Source organism: Saccharomyces mikatae (assembly GCF_947241705.1).
Source record: "Saccharomyces mikatae IFO 1815 strain IFO1815 genome assembly, chromosome: 6".
Classification (NCBI taxonomy): domain Eukaryota; kingdom Fungi; phylum Ascomycota; class Saccharomycetes; order Saccharomycetales; family Saccharomycetaceae; genus Saccharomyces; species Saccharomyces mikatae.
In genome coordinates, this window is record NC_079261.1 from 197814 (window position 1) to 210383 (window position 12570).

The window sequence follows — 12570 nt, forward strand, 5'->3', positions numbered from 1 at the left end:
TAGGGAAATTCTAATTATAGAATTTCCTGCACTAATAAGATAAAGATCTATTAATTGTCCAGAACTTAGTATATAAGAAGATGAGTTAACACTAAATTCTTATCATCAACACTCTGATTTATGTCTGAACCTTTTGGTTTAATACACCCAATCAGCGTGTGTTTTATATACCTCTCTTATATAGATTAAGAAGGAACGACTATTCTTAATTATTACAACTTACTAAACTACTAATTATCAAGAGATTCCTATATCCTCGAGGAGAACTTCTAGTATTTTCTATATACCAAATAATATTGCCTTTATCAACAATGAATCCCAACAATCATCTCGAAATTCACCATTATACCAGTAATAAGTTGAAAGCTTACATCGTATACAAAGGTACACACTTGTGCATGCTAACATGTGACGGTATTGCTGAACGGTCTGTTTAACGTGGTACACGAGAAGTTAAAGCTCCTTTAATGTAACGATAAACTTGGCATTTACAAATATAAGAATTTGGGCCACTACCCTGGACCCATAGCAAATAGACAAGCCATTATTATACTGGCTGTACTGGTCATATGTGGCATGAAAAAAACTTGCTTTTTTTCTTCATTAATACTACAACCAAAATACTAATTATTGACACCTCTAGATTTTCAGTTCAAAATTATATATATTATGATTGATAATGTAATTGTGAGTTTATTGTTACTAAGCAAAATTAGGCAGTTCTGTTTTTACTAAACTCCAAAATGAATTAAAACAGGAGTACAATGTACCGTGAATTAATAGTGTTTTATTCAGAGTGGTAAGCCCTAATTTTTACTATTTACTTGATTCTTCTTTTAACGTATAAGATGACCACACGCAATTGGAAAATTTGCTTTTTCATATAAACCAAGATTTTTTCCGCGTAGAAAACTTCCAGGTCTGACATTGTATAGTCAATTTTTCTTCTTCTCTTAAGCTAGTGGAAAACAGCAATTACCCAATAAAAGAATTATGCAGTATTTGGTAATTCAACAATATAGAAATACAAATAAGAAAGGTTGTTATGTAGGAGCCTAACATTTTTCTTTATTCTTTTTTTGTTCTCCTGTATTGTTGTGGATCAAAACTAAAAACAGTGGTGAGCATTTAAGCGTTATTATAAAAAGGCTTTACCATGCTAAAGATGGCCTCTTCGAAGATCCGTAAACTTTGCATACTTGCGGTGGTTTATGGATTCAAAGCGAGGCCTATATAAACGATCATGTCTTTTCTACTTTTTATAAAGGGGGCATATCATTGAATTTTCCGATTTCCAAAGGGAAGAAAACGAATAAGGTTGTGTTGTCATGCACTTCTTTTTCTTTCATTCAATGACACATATTTCTTGTCGTAATAACGAACGATGGTTTCGATATTTGCTAAAAAAAACCTTATAATAATGTTTTATAATATACATAACAAATGCAGATGCAGCTATGGATGTTAAATAACATGTTACCTTTACTGTTTGGAGAATAAGTTTAGGTTTAGATCCATAGTTTCTGAATCGGATACAAGAGTGACCAAAATTGGAACTTTTAGTCTTTTCTCCAGTAGTTCATTCCTACCTTCTCCTATTATATCAAATGATGTTAATTTATTCCATTGATAAAGTTTTTTATCATTGTTACTGTAACTCTTCTTGAATATTTCCAAAATACTTAACATTTTTTGGATATGGGGACCATAAGAGTATATACAAAGTGCCCGTTGTTTCTCGAAACTTTCATTGTCCGCATCAATCTGTTTGTTTAGCTTGTTAACGGATTGCTTGATGTTGTCATTCTTCGATACGCCATGGTACTGTATCAGTGTGCTGTTCTTACTATCATCTGTTAAGGACGGTATGACTTTCTCTTGGAGAAACCGCAGACACTGTTTAGAGGACGATATGTCCAAGTCAGTATCGACTTGATTGTAATGTACACTTTTTATCATTCTAATTTTGTCGATTATTTCTTACTTCTCTCTCCTCAAATATCTGTGAAACAACGATGGCCTCATGAAATTTTCGAAATTTTGTTTACAAGATCCCGATGCCCTGCGTATTTTTCTTCAAGGAACGTGCAGGGGTTATTCAGTAGATATATCGCGTGAAACTGCCAATAAAAAGGAAAAGGAAAAGGAAAAGGAAAAGAGAATAGGCAGAAATTTACAAAAAGTAAACTCTGGTTACACATTAAAGATTAAAGTGTGATATTCGAACACTAAATTGATAATATTATAATGATACCGGGCACGCAGAAAATTCTCGCAAAGTATGGAATAGCTCATATGAAACAATGTATCGCTCGAAACAATGCAGGTTTACGTATCCCAAACCTGACAGTAAATACGTTTCATTCAATGACAAGGTTGCAACAGAAAAACAGAATTCCTCTGGACCTTTCCTATGACATTATTAAGACTGATATGGTAAAAGATGGGGACAAGGAGATGTCAAAGCCACCCATCATCATACTGCATGGTTTATTTGGTAACAAGCTCAACAACAGAAGCATTGGCCGAAACCTTAACAAGAAATTGGGAAGAAACGTGTACCTGTTGGACCTAAGAAATCATGGGTCCTCACCGCACAGCTCCGAACATAATTATGCCGCGATGTCGGAAGACGTGAAGCATTTTATCACAAAACACGAATTGAACATTAATGGAGGACCTATTATAGTAGGTCATTCAATGGGTGGTAAAGTTGCTATGATGCTGGTTCTCAAGAACCCGCAATTGTGTTCCATGATGGTTTGTATAGAGAACGCCCCCGTAAGTTTACGCCCTAACGCTGACTTTGTGAAATACATCAGAGCGTTGCTGGAAATCGTTAACGACAAGGGCAAATACATCCAAACGCTAAAGCAAGCTGACGATTACCTTGCGAAGAGAATCGGTGCTAACGAACTTATACGTCGATTTTTGTTAACAACGTTAAAAAGGATCAGGATGAGTGATCCGTCATCTACATCGTCATATACGTTCCAAGAACGAATTCCCCTCACGACTCTGAAAGACGCTATAGTCAAAGGTGAAATTGCCGCATGGCCTCTAGATCCTGCTCTTGAACGATGGACGCGGCCAGCGCTGTTCATCAGGGCCACCCAATCGCATTATGTGGTTGATGAATATCTTCCGATCATCGGCGCGTTCTTCCCGCGTTTTGAGACACGTGACATCGAAGCGGGTCACTGGGTGAACGCGGAGAAGCCTGGAGAATGTGCCGAATGCATCGCCGAATTCGTGGAGCGCCACGAGGACTGAAGGCAACATCCCCGGAGCTGAGGAGAGAAGAAGTGGCAGCGACTGGTGGCTGTGCGGTAGCAGTAGCCGTAGCGTGTGACTTGCGGACTATTGTGTTAATGGTGGGGGTACGGGCCGCGGCGCTGCGCCAGTCTAAAGGCCTAGTAACCGCAAATCGCCTAAAGAGATGATGCTGATGCATACGATAAGGTCGTTACGTTTCGCACGACATTCATCTGAATGGTATGGTGCAAATATAGCTATTTACTTGCGTATATATGGAAAAAAGGAAGAGAAGAACGGGACAGAGTAGCGCAGCCTCGTTTTCTTCTTTCCTTCATTTCTTTTCCTACTTGCTTTATACCAGAAGAAACAAATACCCGAGGAGTTTGTAACACGGTATTGGAAGTACAAAATAAAGGTTAAATTGTGTATATATTTATACTTTCATCCTACATTTCCTAGTCTTTACTTGGTATATCAATAACGGAGTTTTATAAAGTATTTGCACTCTACATAAAGCGTTTGTGTTTTTGTACATATACTTCAGGTTCTGGACTCTGCCAAATTACGTACCACACACTTTTCGTTTATTTTTTACATCGTTCTTTTTTCTTTCCTTTTTTTTTTGGTGCTTACTCAAGATACTACAGAAGGCTAAAGGTTACAAAGAAGGCCGCTTATATTTTCTGCAGGTAGTTAGAACAAGTTACAAAAGGGTTAAGAGAAAGCTATTTGGACATATTACAAGTTTATAAAAAGAAAGAAGAAAACAAGAAGTGGAACGTTCGATATTCATTAAGCGGCCATAGTTATGTCCTACAACGATCCAAACTCAAATGGTCAGTATTATAATAATGATGATGGGAATGGCGACGGTAATTACCCTACGTATCAAGTGACACAAGATCAAAATGCGTACGACGAATACGGCCAACCAGCTTACACACAAGACCAGCTAGATGATGGTTATTATGACCCAAATGAACAATATATTGATGGCGTACAATTTTCTCAAGGACAAGATCCTTCGCAAGACAATGACCGCTACAATAACAATGCTGGTTACTACAACCAACCCCCTAATATGATGAATCCATCTTCACAAGACGGAGAGAACTTCTCTGATTTTAGCAGCTATGGTCCTCCTTCGGGCAGTTATCCCAACGATCAATATACGCCCTCTCAAATGAGCTATCCTGATCAGGAGGGCTCTTCAGGGGCCTCGACTCCCTATGGAAACGGTATAGTTAGCGGTAATGGGCAGTATTACGATCCCAACGCGATTGAAATGGCTTTGCCAAATGACCCTTATCCTGCTTGGACTGCAGATCCTCAGTCTCCATTACCCATCGGACAAATTGAAGATATTTTTATAGATTTAACGAATAAATTTGGTTTTCAGAGAGATTCCATGAGAAATATGTTTGATCATTTTATGACCCTTTTAGATTCTAGATCTTCCAGGATGTCTCCGGAGCAGGCTCTATTATCTCTACACTCAGACTACATCGGTGGTGATACTGCTAACTACAAGAAGTGGTACTTTGCTGCACAACTTGATATGGATGATGAAATTGGTTTCAGAAATATGAAACTGGGTAAGCTATCAAGAAAGGCAAGGAAGGCCAAGAAGAAAAATAAGAAAGCTATGCAAGAGGCCAATCCTGAAGATACCGAAGAGACTTTGAACCAAATTGAGGGTGATAACTCTTTAGAAGCTGCTGATTTCAGATGGAAATCAAAAATGAATCAACTTTCTCCATTTGAAATGGTTCGCCAAATCGCTTTATACTTGTTATGTTGGGGTGAGGCAAATCAAGTCAGATTTACTCCAGAATGCCTTTGCTTTATTTACAAGTGCGCCTCTGATTACTTAGATTCTCCACAATGTCAACAGCGCCCTGATCCCTTACCTGAAGGTGACTTCTTAAATAGAATCATTACTCCTTTGTATTGTTTTATTAGGAATCAAGTTTATCAAATTGTGGATGGTCGTTACGTGAAGAGCGAGAAAGATCATAACAAAGTTATCGGATATGATGATGTTAACCAATTATTTTGGTATCCAGAAGGTATAGCCAAAATTGTTATGGAAGATGGAACTAGATTGATTGATTTACCGGCAGAAGAACGTTATTCAAAGTTGGGAGATATCACATGGGATGACGTCTTCTTCAAAACTTATAAGGAAACACGTTCTTGGTTACATTTGGTTACCAACTTCAACCGTATTTGGATCATGCATATCTCAGTGTACTGGATGTATTGTGCTTATAATTCTGCGACTTTCTACACTCACAACTATCAACAATTGGTAAACAATCAACCTTTGGCAGCTTATAAATGGGCCACAGCAGCATTAGGTGGCACCGTAGCGTGTCTAATTCAAATCGCTGCTACTCTCTGCGAATGGTCGTTTGTACCAAGGAAATGGGCTGGTGCTCAACATTTGTCTCGTAGATTCTGGTTCTTGTGCGTTATTTTGGCTATTAATTTAGGCCCTGTGATATTCGTTTTCGCCTATGACAAAGACACCGTATATTCGACTGCCGCTCATGTGGTCGGTGCAGTTACGTTTTTCGTTGCTGTGGCAACGCTTGTTTTCTTTTCGGTGATGCCATTGGGCGGATTATTTACATCCTACATGAAAAAATCCACGAGAAGCTATGTCGCATCGCAAACTTTCACGGCGTCTTTTGCTCCATTGCATGGTTTAGACAGGTGGATGTCTTATTTGGTATGGGTCACTGTTTTTGCTGCTAAGTATGCAGAATCGTATTTCTTTCTAATCCTATCGTTAAGAGACCCAATCAGAATTTTGTCCACTACCTCAATGAGATGTACTGGTGAGTACTGGTGGGGTGCGAAACTTTGTAAAGTGCAGCCTAAAATCGTGTTAGGTTTAATGATTGCGACAGACTTCATTCTGTTCTTTTTGGATACTTATCTGTGGTATATCGTTGTAAACACTATTTTTTCCGTTGGCAAATCGTTCTATTTAGGTATTTCTATTTTAACACCATGGAGAAATATTTTCACCAGATTACCAAAAAGAATTTACTCCAAGATTTTGGCCACTACTGATATGGAGATTAAATACAAACCGAAAGTTCTAATTTCTCAAATATGGAATGCTATCATTATTTCCATGTACAGGGAACATTTACTGGCCATCGACCATGTACAAAAATTACTCTACCACCAAGTTCCATCTGAAATTGAAGGTAAAAGAACTTTGAGAGCACCTACTTTCTTTGTTTCTCAGGATGACAACAATTTCGATACCGAATTCTTTCCCAGAGATTCCGAAGCTGAGCGTCGTATTTCATTTTTTGCCCAATCTTTGTCCACTCCAATTCCTGAGCCTTTACCAGTTGATAATATGCCAACATTTACTGTCTTAACTCCTCATTATGCTGAAAGGATCTTGCTATCATTAAGAGAAATTATTCGTGAAGATGACCAATTTTCGAGAGTCACTCTTTTAGAATATCTGAAACAATTGCACCCAGTAGAATGGGACTGTTTTGTTAAAGACACCAAGATTCTGGCTGAAGAAACGGCTGCGTACGAAAACAATGAAGAAGAGCCTGAAAAGGAGGACGCTTTGAAGTCTCAAATTGATGATCTTCCCTTTTATTGCATTGGTTTTAAGTCAGCTGCTCCGGAATATACACTACGTACGAGAATCTGGGCTTCTTTAAGGTCACAAACCTTATATCGTACAATCTCTGGTTTCATGAATTATTCAAGGGCTATCAAGTTACTGTACCGTGTGGAAAATCCAGAAATTGTTCAAATGTTTGGTGGCAATGCTGATGGTTTAGAAAGGGAATTGGAAAAAATGTCAAGAAGAAAGTTTAAATTCTTGGTTTCTATGCAAAGACTGGCCAAGTTCAAACCGCACGAACTAGAAAACGCTGAGTTTTTGTTAAGAGCTTATCCTGATTTACAGATTGCTTACTTGGATGAAGAACCTCCTTTGAACGAAGGTGAAGAGCCAAGAATATATTCTGCTCTAATTGATGGTCATTGTGAGATTTTAGAGAACGGCCGTAGACGTCCCAAGTTTAGAGTACAGCTATCTGGTAATCCAATTCTTGGTGATGGTAAATCAGATAACCAAAATCACGCTTTGATTTTCTACAGGGGTGAATACATCCAACTGATTGATGCTAATCAAGATAACTACTTGGAGGAATGTCTAAAGATCAGATCTGTTCTCGCAGAATTTGAAGAACTGGGTATTGAACAAATTCATCCTTATACTCCTGGTCTGAGATATGAAGACCAACAAACAAACCATCCTGTCGCGATTGTTGGTGCGAGAGAGTACATTTTCTCTGAGAATTCTGGTGTCCTGGGTGATGTGGCTGCTGGTAAAGAACAAACATTCGGTACACTATTCGCTCGTACCTTGGCGCAGATTGGTGGTAAATTGCATTATGGTCATCCAGATTTCATTAATGCTACATTCATGACAACTAGAGGCGGTGTTTCCAAAGCGCAAAAGGGTCTACATCTTAATGAAGATATTTATGCTGGTATGAATGCTGTGCTTCGTGGTGGTCGTATTAAGCATTGTGAATATTATCAATGTGGTAAGGGTAGAGATCTTGGTTTCGGTACAATTTTAAATTTTACGACAAAGATTGGTGCCGGTATGGGTGAACAAATGTTATCTCGTGAGTACTACTACCTGGGCACCCAATTACCTGTGGATCGTTTCTTGACGTTCTACTATGCCCATCCTGGTTTTCATTTGAACAACTTGTTTATTCAATTATCTTTGCAAATGTTTATGCTGACTTTAGTGAACTTATCTGCCTTAGCTCATGAATCTATCATGTGTATATATGATAGAAACTTACCAGTTACTGATGTTTTGTTTCCAATCGGTTGCTACAATTTCCAGCCTGCTGTTGATTGGGTGAGACGTTATACGCTGTCTATTTTCATCGTCTTTTGGATTGCGTTTGTTCCCATTGTCGTTCAAGAATTAATTGAACGTGGTCTATGGAAAGCAACTCAAAGATTCTTCCGCCATATTTTATCCCTATCACCGATGTTTGAAGTTTTTGCCGGCCAAATCTATTCTTCTGCACTATTAAGCGATATTGCCGTTGGTGGTGCTCGTTATATCTCAACGGGTCGTGGATTTGCTACGTCACGTATACCTTTCTCCATCCTTTATTCAAGATTTGCTGGTTCAGCCATATACATGGGGTCAAGATCAATGTTGATGCTATTTTTTGGTACTGTAGCACATTGGCAAGCTGCATTATTATGGTTTTGGGCATCATTATCTGCCCTGATCTTTGCACCATTCATTTTTAATCCGCATCAATTCGCTTGGGAAGATTTTTTCCTAGACTACAGAGATTATATTAGATGGTTATCAAGAGGTAATAATAAGTATCACAGAAACTCATGGATTGGTTATGTGAGAATGTCAAGGTCTCGCATCACCGGTTTTAAGCGTAAACTGGTCGGTGATGAATCAGAAAAATCTGCAGGTGATGCAAGTAGAGCTCATAGGACCAATTTGATTATGGCAGAAATCATACCGTGTGCAATTTATGCAGCAGGTTGTTTTATTGCTTTTACATTTATCAATGCTCAAACTGGTGTCAAGAACACTGATTATGACAGAGTGAACTCTACTTTACGTATTATTATCTGCACCTTAGCACCCATTGTTATCGATATTGGGGTTTTATTCTTCTGTATGGGTATGTCGTGCTGTTCTGGTCCTCTGCTGGGTATGTGCTGCAAGAAAACAGGCTCCGTGATGGCGGGGATTGCTCACGGTGTCGCAGTTGTTGTCCATATTGTCTTTTTCATTGTCATGTGGGTTTTAGAGGGTTTTAGTTTTGTCAGGATGTTGATTGGTGTTGTTACATGTATTCAATGTCAAAGGTTAATTTTTCACTGTATGACAGTTCTATTGCTAACCCGTGAGTTTAAGAACGATCACGCTAATACTGCTTTTTGGACAGGTAAATGGTATAGTACTGGTCTAGGATATATGGCGTGGACTCAACCTACGAGAGAATTGACAGCAAAAGTCATTGAGCTTTCCGAGTTTGCAGCGGATTTTGTCTTGGGGCATGTGATTTTGATCTTCCAACTACCGGTTGTTTGCATTCCGAATATTGACAAGTTTCATTCTATCATGTTATTCTGGTTAAAACCATCTCGGCAAATTCGTCCTCCTATTTATTCCCTGAAACAGGCACGTCTACGTAAACGTATGGTGAGGAGGTATTGTAGTTTATACTTCCTAATTTTAATCATATTCGTGGGATGCATTGTCGGTCCAGCGGTTGCTTCAGCTCATGTTTCACATGACCTTGGATCTGGACTGAAAGACACTTTCCATAACTTAGTACAACCAAGAAACGGATCTAACAATGATACTGGACATCAGATCTCAACTTATAAGAGTCATTACTACACTCATACACCATCCTTGAAGACCTGGTCTACCATCAAATGATTTTCAATGTTGACAGTATTTCTTTTTCACCTGATCAAGTTTTATCATGTAAGTACATAAATATTTCTTTACTTCCTATTCTTACTAGTTCTAAAAATACTTCATTAAACTTTCTTAGAGGTTCGGCTCTTTCGCTACATAGTAAGTTCTGCTAGTGTATTGACTATATACACTATCCTGCTTTTTTAGATGTCAGGCTAATACGCATCAAAGGTAACAAATATAAACTCATGTAAAACTAGCAATCATATATGAATATTCACAATTAGAATAACTCTCTCAAATCTTATCTCAGCCTTTCCTGGGCCCCCAACTTATTCCTAAGAAGCCTTTCGAATTTGATACTGGATTCAATTTTGGCTTGATCAGATAGTAACGCTTCTCTCCTGGAACATCAACATACATACTGATAAAATCAGGTTGGTAGTTTTGTTTCGATTCTTTAGCCTCCAAGTGAACCAATGCTATTTTTTTCTTGGATTCGATGTGGAATCTCATATAATGATGTGTCATGCCTTCTTTATCAAATTTCTTCGTTGACACTATAGGCCTGTTTCTTGTCCATTTATCACTCGTTATGAGTTCACCGTACGCCTTCAATCTTTCCTTACCCGTAATGCCATCGTTGCATTGTAGTAGACTTCTTATATCTTTGTTTTTCTCTACCATTGAAACAGCTCTGTTGAAAAGTTGTGTGTCACCTGAAGGAGAGAAAAGTTCGGAAAGAATTAGATAAATAACAATGGTAGATATACCAACAGCTCCAATGACAAGTATACCTGAAAAGGTAAACGTAGAAGCAGATTTTACTTGAGGCCACAATGGTTTACGCTTGTTGCCAGCCGTCTCAGCCTTCTTTTGTGATGTTGTGCCGGCGTCATTACTGTATAACCTTGTTTTATTCAATAGTGTTCCTCTAAGCAGCGATGCATGAGCTATTAACGGTGAGATGTTGGGGGCATTAGATCGTGGAAACAAAGGTTTTATATATCCTAAACGGAGTAAAGACCTAGACAAGTTTGAGTTCATTTTTAAGCTTATAGAAAATAAAACAATATACTAATGATTCACTCACTTAATATCTGTAACTAAATTGAGACTAGAGCGCGTTTTCTTTCATCAACTTTGAAAGGATTGAGTTCTCGGGTTTGGACTGACAAAGTTGAACATGCTTTTACTGCATTCTGTATCCTTTACTTATTGGAGCCTCCGAAGGTTCGCAAAAAAAGAAAAAAGAACAGAGAAAAGAGAAAGTCTAAACTTATATATTTAATTCTGCTGGATTTTCGCTTCAAAATTCTACCCATTTAGTGTAGTGGTTGCTGGACTGAGTATTTTCCTTCTTTTTTACGTGTCCGGGTTCGATGCCTACCCCATAATAGTTGGTTTTATTTCTCTAGTGTTGCCCGATGGAGCAAAAATATAGAGTTTAGACACAGCATTTGACGGTGTCTCAACGATATTCCTAGTTTCTCAAGATTCCTGCTCAATGAAATGTATATCTGAGTAGTTCATTTTTTTGCGCATGAGAAAATTCTTCAGACGGTGGTATTTTTACATCCGGACCTCCCTGGTGTTTGGGTTCAATAAATGTTATCATTCAGGTTCCTCTTTTTCTTTTTTCCCGTGTTTTGCTCGAGGGACTCAAACGAATCTGGAAATTTTCAGATGTGAGGGTGTCTTAGTATGGACTATCAACAGATGGTGGCCGGTGTAGGTGGGAGGTCCCATACGTCCACACACATATTGTTTGAAACTTATTAGGAGCAAAAGGTATTTTGTCATCGATTTAAAGGTTAAGCGCATTAATATAGGCTATTTTCTTCAAAAAGCAGCAACGGCAAGACCAAAGATATATCAAATATGGCTAAGCAATCTCTAGGTATGTTAGGAGGATATAAATTAGCGTAAAAAGCATGAGTCAATTCCCATCCACGTAGATATATTGCTATAAAGCGTATAAGCACCAATAGTTGGTAGTGTTAAATTATTTTGATGATTATTAACATCACTAGCAGTCAAGTTATCAGCCAAATAACTGTTACGTATGACAAGGTTGGCCAGACAGCCGATCATTCTAATATCAGAGATGTCTATTTTTGTTTATTATGGTCAAAAATGCTGGCATATTAAAGTTCAATATAAAAAAGCATGATTACGGAGAGAAAAAGTAAAAAGGCAAGAAATCAATACTTGAATTTGTGACTAGTGATAGAATAATCTTTACATTGTTGATTTAATGAAATGTGGACCTAGATTGGAGATGTGAGTAACGTTACAATAGTAAATGTGGAATGAGGACTGTGCTCATTGTAAAAGAAGTTTTGTCTTACTAACAATTTTTTATCTTTCGTTTTTAATAGACGTTTCATCTGACAGAAGAAAGGCCAGAAAGGCTTATTTCACTGCCCCATCCTCCGAACGTCGTGTTTTGTTATCTGCTCCATTATCTAAGGAACTGAGAGCTCAATACGGTATCAAGGCTTTGCCAATCAGAAGAGATGATGAAGTCTTGGTTGTCCGTGGTTCCAAAAAGGGTCAAGAAGGTAAGATTTCATCTGTTTACAGATTGAAATTTGCTGTTCAAGTTGACAAGGTCACCAAGGAAAAGGTCAACGGTGCTTCCGTTCCAATTAACTTGCACCCATCCAAGCTTGTTATCACCAAATTGCACTTGGACAAGGACAGAAAGGCTTTGATCCAAAGAAAGGGTGGTAAATTGGAATAATCTAACTCGACTTCAACATAGATCGTACAAAAATACAATAAGTAAATCCTGTGTTTCTTTTATGTATATTTTCTATCAATTTCGAATT

The 12570-nt window shown here is 38.1% G+C and overlaps 5 protein-coding genes across 5 annotated transcripts; 3 read left to right on the forward strand and 2 right to left on the reverse strand.

The window, feature by feature from the left end:
- Positions 1-1482: 1482 nt before the first annotated feature.
- On the reverse strand, positions 1483-1959 carry POP6 (ribonuclease P/MRP protein subunit POP6; the record flags this gene model as incomplete). Its single annotated transcript, XM_056222123.1, has 1 exon — positions 1483-1959. One exon carries the CDS (start codon positions 1957-1959, stop codon positions 1483-1485), a length of 477 nt encoding a protein of 158 aa, XP_056081846.1.
- Positions 1960-2247: 288 nt separating this feature from the next.
- On the forward strand, positions 2248-3273 carry IMO32 (Imo32p; the record flags this gene model as incomplete). Its single annotated transcript, XM_056222124.1, has 1 exon — positions 2248-3273. One exon carries the CDS (start codon positions 2248-2250, stop codon positions 3271-3273), a length of 1026 nt encoding a protein of 341 aa, XP_056081847.1.
- Positions 3274-4066: 793 nt separating this feature from the next.
- On the forward strand, positions 4067-9754 carry GSC2 (1,3-beta-glucan synthase GSC2; the record flags this gene model as incomplete). The annotated part of the gene is made up of 1 exon (XM_056222125.1): positions 4067-9754. The coding sequence occupies one exon, from the start codon at positions 4067-4069 to the stop codon at positions 9752-9754; it is 5688 nt and encodes a 1895-aa protein (XP_056081848.1).
- Positions 9755-10045: 291 nt separating this feature from the next.
- On the reverse strand, positions 10046-10783 carry TIM21 (Tim21p; the record flags this gene model as incomplete). Its single annotated transcript, XM_056222126.1, has 1 exon — positions 10046-10783. One exon carries the CDS (start codon positions 10781-10783, stop codon positions 10046-10048), a length of 738 nt encoding a protein of 245 aa, XP_056081849.1.
- Positions 10784-11617: 834 nt separating this feature from the next.
- Positions 11618-12482, forward strand: RPL26B (60S ribosomal protein uL24; the record flags this gene model as incomplete). The annotated part of the gene is made up of 2 exons (XM_056222127.1): positions 11618-11636; positions 12118-12482. The coding sequence occupies 2 exons, from the start codon at positions 11618-11620 to the stop codon at positions 12480-12482; spliced, it is 384 nt and encodes a 127-aa protein (XP_056081850.1).
- Between the last annotated feature and the right edge of the window lie 88 nt (positions 12483-12570).